We start from the raw sequence: 11,497 nt of genomic DNA on the forward strand, positions 1-11,497 counted from the left end.
AACATTTTACCTCATGTTCAAATTCCAATTTCTTTTCCCCAACTACAATAGAAGTACAGTAGAATAATTTGCCCCTCTCATGCCGTAGCTTCTTACTCCTATCTCAGAGGCGCATGCGCTACTGTTAATTTATCTCGCTCAAAGGCACATGCGATACTGTTAATCGTGCTAAAGCTTCATGTTTTCTTTGTGTTCAATGTATATTTTGAGTTGCAGCAACTAGCTATTGACTCTAATTGCATCTATTGAGCTTGAACTGGATGTTAGATGTGAGTTTTGCACACCTTAGGTGTTTACTTCTTGTCTTTCATATCTCATGCTTCAAGTTTTGTGCAAAGATGTGGGTTCATTAAGCCTGAAGATACACCTGTTTTATCTATTCAATGCAATTTACCCATTTATATTTAATGTATGATAGAGCAACTTTTTTGACCTCAGACCATAACATAGAGGGAGCTCTGATAAGCAACCACAGTGCTTCGTTGGCATTTTTAAGAACTCTTAGCAGATGTAAATGCATTATTATTTCTGAGATGGGTTCTGAGTAGTGGTGCTTATTATTTTGCAGAGACTCTGTGATAATGATCCTGGGGTGATGGGTGCAACTCTGTGCCCACTCTATGACCTGATTTTGGAAGATCCAAATGCGTATAAGGACTTAGTTGTTAGTTTTGTTAACATCCTCAAACAAGTTGCGGAGAGGAGGCTTCCAACTTCCTATGATTACCATCAAATGCCTGCACCATTTATTCAGGTCTGTGAGCTTTACTTTTAACTTGGTCGATGTATTCAATGGTGCTAGGTTAATAGGTAGGTTCTGATTTGGAGTTCTTTAATTGGCACCATCTTATTTCCTCTGATTTTTCTGTGGCTACTTTCAGATAAAACTACTGAAAATACTTGCTGTGCTGGGTAGCGGCGACAAGTCAGCGAGTGGTCATATGTACACTGTCTTGGGTGACATATTCAGGAAGGGTGACACAGCGAGCAACATTGGGAATGCAATATTGTATGAATGCATATGCTGTGTCTCATGCATTTTCCCAAACTCTAAGATGCTAGACGCTGCTGCTGAAACAACATCGAAATTTTTGAAGGTCTTGACATTTTTTAGGGAAAAATAAGTGACTTTAATGATGCTGTGGTTGTTACATCACGAAGCTAACGTTTTTGCTTGCCCCTATGCTGTTTGCAGAGCGATAGCCATAATCTTAAGTACATGGGAATTGATGCTCTTGGACGACTAATAAAAATAAATCCTGATATTGCAGAACAGCACCAATTGGCTGTTATCGATTGCTTAGAGGTGAGGGATGTGAAATCTTAACATCTTCAGAATCCATGTCAATCAATAGACAATCTACTATGCTCCTGCCATCCATTTCAAATATATTTGTTTCGTGCTGCAATAAAATGAATCTAATATCCTTCATTAAAATCATGTTCCAGCTACTGAACTTAATTTTGTCGGAAATGGTGATATTTGTTGTTCGTTTTCACGCTTCCTTGTATTAACTCTAGGAAAAAGTAATTATAGTGAGCTAAAGCTATGTCAATTTGTTTGATTCATTGTGGTTACCACTCCACCTAGTTTAGTTGCCACTATGTTCCATTTCCATAGTTATTATCCGTGACCTTGTTTGATGCATGTAATTGCATCAGCACTTCTGTTGTATTTTCTCATTAGTACTTTCGATTTCTCACAATTGGATGTTCTTATGAATAGGACCCTGATGACACTTTGAAGCGTAAGACTTTTGAGCTTCTTTATAAGATGACAAAATCGACTAATGTTGAAGTGATTGTTGATCGGATGATCGAGTACATGATCAGCATAACTGATCACCACTATAAGGCAGAAATTGCATCACGTTGTGTTGAGCTAGCAGAACAATTTGCGCCCAGCAACCAGTGGTTCATTCAGGTAATCCAGGAGTGTGTGTATTTCTCGTTAAGCACTTGGTGTAATTTTTATGCTGTCGTTGCTTAGTTTTTAGAAGATCCATTAATCCTTTAATTATTTTTCCAGACCATGAACAAAGTCTTTGAGCATGCTGGGGACCTTGTCAACATTAGAGTGGCACACAATTTAATGCGGCTTATCGCTGAAGGATTTGGAGAGGAGGATGAAGGTGCTGATAGTCAATTGAGATCATCAGCTGTATGTACTCTGAACTCTTCCTGTAACCCCGTGCCACTCAGTTTATTAATGCTTAACGTGATACTGCCATTATGGACTTTTTTTTTTAACTGTGATAATCAGCCAATGAGTTTTATATCTTGAGATGGGAAAAAAATGTTTTCTCTGAACTGGCCACAGCCTTGCTTTTCTAGCTTGACAGTGAGCCCTGGAGGGAAACTGTAATGTTATTTATGCTTCAATTGCTGTTACGTTATTCAGCTTCATATGGTGGAATATGTCAACAAGACTCTAGCAGCCTCCTCAACTGGATGCATAATTCTTTGTTCTAGGATTTTCTCGCTACTTGATCAATTATATAACTCTCCTGTTCTTGAATTGGTTGATTCCTAACTCTCCCGTTCTTTAACAGGTCAATTCCTACCTCCGTATTCTGGGGGAGCCAAAGCTTCCATCCTCATTTTTGCAGGTAATTGTGTGTTTTATATTTCCTTTCTATCCCAAGATGAGTTTTGGGCGGTGATTTATATCGTTTCGTTTTACTTTCAGATCATATGCTGGGTTTTGGGGGAATATGGAACAGCAGATGGGAAGCATCCTGCTTCCTATATTATCGGGAAGTTATGTGATGTTGCAGAGGCCCACCCAACTGATGATACTGTCAGGGTATGCTCCTTTTTGACCAACTTATGCGTAATATTGTAGTTGAGGCAATGATCTGTCATTTTTGTTTTGGGAACATTACACACTTGGAGTTGCTTCAGTCAAGCTGAAATGGTTCCTGATATCTTTGGTTGTAGTGTCAATTTACAATTCAGACCAGTTTCTGCAATTTGCAAAGTACTTCATGTTGTACGTATCTGTTAGACAATCAAAATGTTTACAGCATAGCTATTCAATATTACTAATACTATTGACTTTGGTCAATTACCAAGTCAAATATGTACTGCCCTCGAGTTTCACAAGTATGCAAAATTCATCTAGTCTGGATGACTCAACCACATTTATGGCATGTGTTATACTCAAGCTATTGCTTCTACTCTTGTTGTTGTACAGTCGTACTAGTCTATGTTGCATTGCTTAATACATTTTCTTCTCGTTTTACTTGACATGTGTTTTTTGTGCTACTTCAAGGGTTATGCAGTCTCGGCAATTTTGAAGATTTTTGCATTTGAAATTGCTGTTGGAAGGAAATCTGATATGTTGCCCGAGGTAATGAAAATATGTGCCTTTTTCTGTGACTCAGTTAACGTTTCTCATCACTAGGTGTTGGTTTTCAAGCCGAACTATGATTCTTACATGCAGCTTTGTATGTGCACTGAAAGAAATAAGTATTGTTTTCACAAGTATAATGATGCTGGGTATAATCGAACTTGTATTGCCTAAAGTTCTGCTATATGACATTGATATGCATATGTGCAAGGTTCATCCTTGGCGCATTTGCCTTTGTGGGCAGGCAGCTGTCATGCTTTTCATTTATTCATATGATGAGCATAGTACACCAGATTCTTGGTGAAATCATTTTGGAATGCGATGTTTGAGCACAACCAACTAAAGAAACTCAAGTATGGTCAGTTTGTCATCTATGTTGTCATAGTATCATGTCTTTTTTGTGTAACTGTATGGCAACCTTTTCCCTAAATTCATTTCATGATGGCAACGGTATGGTTGTAAAGAAGTAAAACCACTGCTTGGCCTTGTACATGATTCAACACTGAATGATGTAAAGGAAAGCATTTCATGTGAGAAGAAAACACTGGAATGCATGTGATGTACTGTCCACCTGGTAGCAAAAGTGCAGTAAAGAAATCGTGAACTCTGGTTCAGACAAAAGTGCTTCAATAAGTTAAAGAACTCCTGTTTGTAGGTTTGGCTCTTTTATCTTCTTTTTCTAATATCTTATAAATCTGTCCTCTTGTTGCTTGCAGTTTCAGTCATTGGTAGATGAATTATCATCTTCACATTCAACAGACTTGCAGCAGCGTGCATATGAGGTACAAGCTTTACTAGGCTTGGACAAACAGGCTGTTGAAAGCGTAATGCCCATAGATGCAAGCTGTGAAGATATTGAGGTAACGTTATGCATTTCTTTACTAAGCGTGGCACTTTGATTGTTTAGTTTATTAGTACAAAATGTGACCTTGATTTAGATTTTTGTGTCGTGTATACTATGTTTTGTGGGGATCTGAAGTTTGGATAGAGGAATTTTATGAGAACCCGAAGACAGTCAGCAGAATAATTTGGGATATGTTGTGGCATATATTACATGTTTTCTACGCTGGCAGGCCTAATTTTTTAAACAAATCTTTTTAAAGGGCGTGAGAAAATTTATGAGAAATCTATCCTGTTGACTATTGAGCTAAAGTTTTATCAATTACATTATCCAATGGTTATCCACTAACATTAATCTCATCTTCGGGAATACAATAACAGATTCTTTTGCAACTTAATGAAGTTGACAGCTTGCCTAACAGGGAAATATGTAAACACGATTCAACCAGACAATACTACCACAATTCAGTGAAATGCCAAGAGAAGCCTTACTAAAAAGATGAAGCAAAACATATAGCATTCAGAGTAAATAAAGCTGCAACAAAATGTTATGAAACCAAATGCGTTCTTAAATTTTTTTTTACCTAAGGCATCATGGAAACCAGGATATTGGCATGTTCGTGTGAATTTGTTTACTTATAGCCTCAATGTAAATGCCAGATATGCCAAGTGTTGGCATCTAAAAATAGACACATTTATTATGATCTGGTTTCTCTACACAATGTTCTGAAATTATCTAATAATATAAATCTAACACTTAAGAATATTGATTTATGTTGCAGGTCGACAGAAACCTCTCATTTCTGAACAGTTATGTGCAGCAAGCCTTGGAAAACGGTGCGACACCTTACATTCCTGAAAGTGAACGCTCAGGCGTTGTAAGTGTTGGTAACTACAGAGCCCAAGACCAACATGAGACATCTGCCCATGCTCTTAGATTTGAAGCCTATGAGCTACCTAAACCTTCACTACCTACAGCAACCTCACAAAGTAGTGTTTCCCTGCCGACTACTGATCTTGTTCCAGTTCCAGAACAAAGTCACTATAGGGAAGACCATCATCAGGGAAGGTCCCATCCATCAGCCAATGCAGTTTCTGGTGAATTTGGTGCCAAACTTCGTCTTGATGGGGTTCAAAAGAAATGGGGAAGGGAATCCTATACCTCCTCTTCTACACCTTCAAGCTCGACCTCTAGCCAACAAGCAGCCAATGGGGGCTCTAACTCGGATGGAGGATTGGTAACTTCACAGGCACGTGAGTCCTCGTATGGTTCCAAGAGTCAGCAGGGAACAGAAGTTTCAGCAGAAAAGCAACGGCTGGCTGCTTCACTTTTTGGTTCCTCAGCTGCTAAACCTAATCGGAAGGGACATGCTGGTCGGAAGGCAGCAAAAGAGAGTTCCTCGACTGAGAAAGTAACACCTCAGCCTGCTAAGGAGCAAGTAACCCCTGCTGCCCCACCACCAGATCTGTTGGATCTGGGTGAAGAGCCTGTTTCATCAAGTGCTCCATCTGCTGACCCCTTCTCGCAGTTAGACGGGCTACTTGGACCTGCATCAGCCTCTCCCGCGCCTTCTGGAACCTCAGCTCCCAGTGCTTCCAACACACCAGATCTTATGTCCATCTTCTCGGATGATATACAAACTGGAGCCACAAGTGCATCCACTGAACCCACACAAAAAGGAGCAACGACGAAAAAGGGCCATAGCCTTCAAGATGCGCTGCAGAAGGACGCCACCGCGAGGCAGGTTGGCGTGACCCCAACAGGGAACAACCCAAATCTTTTCAAGGACTTGCTAGGCTAGAATGTACCTGAGATTTTCAGTGTGCACAAGTTGGGCAAAACGAGTGTGCCCCCAAGATGGTGTTGTCTGTGAAGGGTTGGTGTGATCATGCTGCTCGATCAGCACAGGAAACGAGTGGTGTGTTTGGTTTTGAGTCGCAAGGTAGGACCTTTCCCCCCTCGCAGCTGGGAGGGGGTTTGCGCGGTTGAGGGGGTAATTTTCCTGTCGCGTTTTTCCGCATGGCAAAATTTTCTTGTTGAGACTAGTGTGTACATGTGTTTATTATTGTTGTGTAATCTGTACATGATGATGAGGCCAGGGTCCAGAAGCGTTCTTTTGTTGAGCTCGGAAGGGTAGGGGAGGGCCTGTCGTGTCGAGTCAATGTTTTATGTTTTACCCATATTGGACATATACAGTAGCTGGACACTGGAAAACTAGAAATACTTTGTCTTGTCAATTCCTTTTAGAACCGGACGGAATAAAAATGTAAGCTTGCCATTGGCAAGTGACATGTTGTGGTCTCTAGATGTGAAGTTTTTGTTTTAACTTGTTTGGGTTCATGCTACGGCGCTGCCACTGCGGTGTGTTGTTGATTGAAATCTGTAGAATTTGTCATCAATCTTTACTGCATTTCGTTGGAAAAAGGGGATCACGCTCGTTACATAGTATTGAAGCGCGGTTGGGCTACAGGATGACAAGACGGGAATGCCGATAACATTTCCAGCAGATGTTGCATCACTTGAGAGAGAAAACTACATCCAGAGGGAACTAGGATGTGTTGTTGGAGTCATACCAGCCATTCATTCAGCTGAGACCAGTGTGGATTCGGGCTGCCACCTCACTTCCACATAATGAACCCAACACATGTACGATTTTTTTTGGACACTTGAAACCCCTCTTTGATTTAGGAGATACCATATGACGTACGTGCCTCCACTATTCCTTGTGTCAATTACCTCCATATATATTGTCTCGACTTAATTTGAAGTCTGTTGCATTCCATGGCCCGACCATGCAAGCTTCAACCCAGAACGCAGTGCAGTCGGGTTCGGCTGTGAAAGCATATATCCTGGCAAAACTCAGCTTGGAGTCATTTGGTTTTCGACTGCTGGGCAGGGCACGGAGCTGAACGTACGGCAGTAGACAGTAATGAGATACCGCATAGGAAGAAGACGTGCGTATGCGTACACACGCACGCACGCACACGTGAGGCTACCATGATGGCATCTCCGGGGAACTCCTGTAGCATGACGATGGGTTGGTCCCTCCGTCCGTTACCCGGCCGGCTGCCAGTGCCAGTGCCAGTCTAATTATGTCCACCTGGTCATTCACCAGCGCCAGGAGCAGGAGGTAGCAGGCGGCAGACCACGTGGTGAGAGAGAGGCCCGGTACATTTGTAGCCTAGCGCCGATCGATCATGGAAGCGACGCCACCGATCACGTACCACGCTATCTTCTTCCATGAGTAATCCAATGTGTCATGTGTGTGACATGATCTGTCCAGCCGCGAGCGCCAGGAGGAATCAGTGTCAGTCGATCGGCGGACCGACTAGTGAGTAGTGACTGCCTGCGCCGCGGCCCACACGACGCGTACATGACTGCCAGGGACGGACACGTCTCAAATCAAATCACCACCATATCATATCCATCCATCCATGGTGAGACGGGCCGATGCGATGCATCATGTCATACTGCACGTACCACCACGCCCTATTGTCAACACTTGTTTGTCGTCAGCCAGGACGTGCCGGCGTCCGGCGAGCGCGCGCCCTGTCCGAGTCCGACGAGCCGACGGGGTCGGATCGGGCAGCGGTGACCGGCCAGGCCGACGGCAACGGGATGATGATACCGAGGGAGAGATGGATGCATGCACGCAGGGGGGGGACGCGGACCAGGCAGGCACGGCACGGGGGCACCACGCGACGCGGCGCCGTCGCTCTCGGCCGGGGGCCGGCCATCGGCGACATCATCATGATCACTGTCATCAGGGGCCGGCCGGCATCACTGGCACTGGCAGCGCCGCGGAATCTGCGTAAGCTGCAATCCACATACACTCATACACGGACAGACACGCAGACACATGCGTATCTGGTCCACGTACGTACGACGGCAGAGACGTACTACGTACCAGCGAACGAGCGAGCGCACGCAAACCGCCGCTGGGAAGGGACCGTCCACCGATCGGTACAGGAGGAGAGAGCGAGTGGCCCCTCTCCTCCCCTCCCTGAATGCAGCAGCAGCCCCGGCTCCCTGCTGCCCCAACCCATACTCCCGATCCGGCACGGACACGCATGGCCACCTGTCGAGCTCCCCTGCGTGCGCCGCCGCACCGGACGTAGTAAACTGTAAACGTAAACTGTGAAGAGGACCCTAGATCGTGCTGCTGAATTGCCGATGATGGGGACGCACGGCTCACCTGGCAGCTTGGAACGTAGATCGCCCTGCTTGCTTGGTCGCTTGCGTATTAGGAGGGGGATCGACATCACGCCAACTACGGCCGGGCCAATGGTGGTGGTGGCGTCAGGTATGGTATGGTGGAACAACAGCCGGCCGGGGAGGGATTAATGGCGGATTAATGGCGGTCGCCTTCCCTTCCGGATGGCCCAAGCCTTTCTTCTGTCTGGACCCAACGCATGCATGGTGGTAGATGCTCATCCGGTGCATGCAGTACTGTAGTACTACCAAATCATGTGTTTGAGACTTTGAGTACACAACAATGGCTCTGATTGAGCAGGTAAAGGCAGAGTTCAATGTGCACACGTAAGAGCATCTCCAACAGACGCGTCAGATTAGCCGCGCGCTGGAAAAATGATTTTATAGCGCGCGGGACCGAAACTGGGGCTCCAGCAGCCGTGCTAAAATCATGCGCGCGGTAAAGTTGGTTCAGCGCGCTGAGCGAGACAGCATCGTGCGCTGTGTATCTGGTGCCCCAGCTCCCGCGCGCTGGACAACGAGCATTTACGCGCGAGCGACCAACTGCTGCCCGCCTATCCGGCCGCCCCGCCTTCGCCCTGCCCCGCGCCGCCGCCGGCGAAATTGCACCGATGGAAGGCCGCGCCGACATACCCCCAACTCCTCCCTACACCCGCGACCCCTCCGTGGCCGCCGCCGCCGCAAACCCTAGCGTGGGGTTGACCTTCGGCTTCGCCACAGGCGCCCCTCCTCCTCCAAGCACTGGTCTCGTGCACGGAGTTTTCATGGTGCCCCGAACGACCTCGCAGGGTGGTGAAATGGCGCCGCCGCCCACCGTGAAGCCATGAGGCTCCGTCTCCAAGCAACCGAATGCGGCGGCGGCGACGGTGTCCGAAAAGAACAAGAAAGTGGACGGCGCTTCTAGGCGCCCGAAGAAGAAACCTGCAGCGCGTCCGGACGCGCCTCCGCCGCCCGAAGCGTCGGATAGCTCGCAAGTTGTTGCGCCGGCGGCCGATGTGCACAAGGTGTTTGATGAAATGCCCACAAGGTATGATTTGTTCCCCTTTTCTTTGTTGTTGTTTAGATAAATGTATACATATGGATATGTTGATTAGTTTTCTTTATCATACTTTGTAGTTTCAATGATGACACATACATGTCAACTATGGGTGTTGGCTCCAACAATTGTCATTGGTCTCAAACCAATGAAGTGCATGCAGATGATCATGAGTATGAAGTGGACGAGGATGGTGAGGGTATCGTCGATGCACCGAAAGGAAGGGCGTGCAACTACACCAATGAGGAAGACGTCTTGCTATGTAATACATGGTTGACCGTGTCTATGGATGCCACCGTTGAAGGGGACCAACCTAGAGATACATATTGGTTTCAGATGAAGGAGTTCTTTGATGCACACAACAAGAGTGGAATTAAGCGCACCAGTAGATCTCTTGGCTCTCGGTGGTCGATGATCAACAAAGATTGTCAAAGGTCGGCGGCGGCAATGAACCCAAGTGGCACTAATGATAGAGATAGGGTAAGTGCCATTTCTTTATGTTCCATATTCATGCTCCATCTTTTGTGTTTCAAGTAGTAACTTGTCCTTTTGTTTGTAGCTCAATATTGCACAAAACTTGTTTCACGGAGAAGAGAAGAAGACCAAGAAAGGGAGAGCATTTGTCTTGCCCCATTGCTACGAAGTGTTGAAGGATGAAGAGAAATGGAAGCCCCGTGATGTCCTAGAGGAGAGCAAGAAACGTAAGGGAACTATTGATTTGGATGATGATGGGGAGGAGGAGGCATGATGGCGGCAAGAAGAGCCCTACACCAAACTCAGTTGCCTACTCCAAGCCTAAAAGACCAAATGCAGATAAACAAGCAAGAGAAAAGAAGAAGAAGATGAAGGGAGTAGATGATGAAATAAAGAATGCTACGGACGCTATTGTGAAGGCAAGAAAGGAAGCAAACACGGATAGGAGGATGGCAAGGAGCCAAGAGTCAGCGGCGGAGGAGAGGAGGTTGGCGGCGGATGAGAGGAGGGTGGCGGCCGAGGAGAGGAAGGTGGCATTGGAGGAGAAAAAATTGGCCATGGAGGAGCAAGCTAGATTGTTGGAATGAGAGAAGTACTTGTTCTTCATGGACACATCTAACCTCGATGATAGGCAAAAGGAGTTCATCAATCTTTCCCGTGATGAAGACTTGGTCCAAAAAATATTGACGGCCATGGTAGGCTTGGGAGCTACCATGGAGGCTTGGGAGGCATGGGAGTTACCATGGGAGGCTTGGGAACAAGCATGGGAGCCATGTGCGGCATGGGTGGCTTTGGAGCTACCATGGGAGGCATGGGAGGCATGAGTTTTGGGTCTCTCATGGGAGGCATGGGAGCACCTCCGGGTGACATGGGTGGACGCATGGCTCCCGGTGTGCCTCACATGCCTTCACATGATGCCTTTGGATATAGTGCCAACACCGTCCGAGTTTCCAATGACGACGAGGCGCTTCAAAATGGAGAAGAGGAGGAAGAATCGTCTTCGAAAGAGGAGGAAGAAGACGTGGCATGATTATTGATGTTTCATTTGTTTGTGTGAACTTTATTTGTCATGAACTTGGTTGTGGTTAGGTGATTTTGAACTATGCCATGCATTTGAACTATGCTATGTTGCTCCAACTCATTATTTTGCATATTTGTTTATGTTTGAGATCATCATATTGTCAAATTGGCACGTGTTGTTTCATATTTGCCAAGCGCCGGCTGGTCGCGCGCGCTGGATTTTGCAGCGCCTGCTGTGCTACAGAGGGGCACTAAAATTCGCAGCACCTGAAAAAGCAACCCCCACCCCCACGTGCGAAAACGCTATTTCGGTGCTGTAAAAGTTTTTAGCGCGCCACGCTACCGCGCGTCCGATGAAGATGCTCTAAAGGGTCACGCAAACACAATAGGATGGAAGTCAAAACTTCAGCATCGTCAGGCAGAGCAACAACTCCCCTGCAATGTGAAGCCCAGGCAACGAAGCTGGCTGCAATTTTAGTTCAACATCTACAACTCAAGGGTGCAATCTTTCTTACTGACAACCTTACCCTGGCAAAGGCTCTAGCTTCTCGAGAACCAACAG

General features: G+C 46.0%; 1 protein-coding gene across 1 annotated transcript in view; it reads left to right on the plus strand.

Moving 5' to 3' along the window:
- The window catches only part of LOC123080259 (AP-4 complex subunit epsilon), a 7,711-nt gene extending 1,192 nt beyond the window's left edge, over positions 1 to 6,519 (plus strand). Inside the window, exons 2-11 of the mRNA XM_044503169.1 lie at positions 566 to 754; positions 882 to 1,097; positions 1,196 to 1,306; positions 1,727 to 1,924; positions 2,030 to 2,161; positions 2,553 to 2,609; positions 2,690 to 2,806; positions 3,275 to 3,352; positions 4,069 to 4,212; positions 4,975 to 6,519. Coding sequence (XP_044359104.1) covers positions 566 to 754; positions 882 to 1,097; positions 1,196 to 1,306; positions 1,727 to 1,924; positions 2,030 to 2,161; positions 2,553 to 2,609; positions 2,690 to 2,806; positions 3,275 to 3,352; positions 4,069 to 4,212; positions 4,975 to 5,994 — 2,262 coding nt within the window. The 3' untranslated portion in view covers positions 5,995 to 6,519. The remainder of the gene's footprint in view (positions 1 to 565; positions 755 to 881; positions 1,098 to 1,195; positions 1,307 to 1,726; positions 1,925 to 2,029; positions 2,162 to 2,552; positions 2,610 to 2,689; positions 2,807 to 3,274; positions 3,353 to 4,068; positions 4,213 to 4,974) is intronic.
- The last annotated feature ends 4,978 nt before the right edge of the window (positions 6,520 to 11,497 follow it).

The sequence above is a fragment of the Triticum aestivum genome, chromosome 3D, assembly GCF_018294505.1.
Source record: "Triticum aestivum cultivar Chinese Spring chromosome 3D, IWGSC CS RefSeq v2.1, whole genome shotgun sequence".
Classification (NCBI taxonomy): Eukaryota; Viridiplantae; Streptophyta; class Magnoliopsida; order Poales; family Poaceae; genus Triticum; species Triticum aestivum.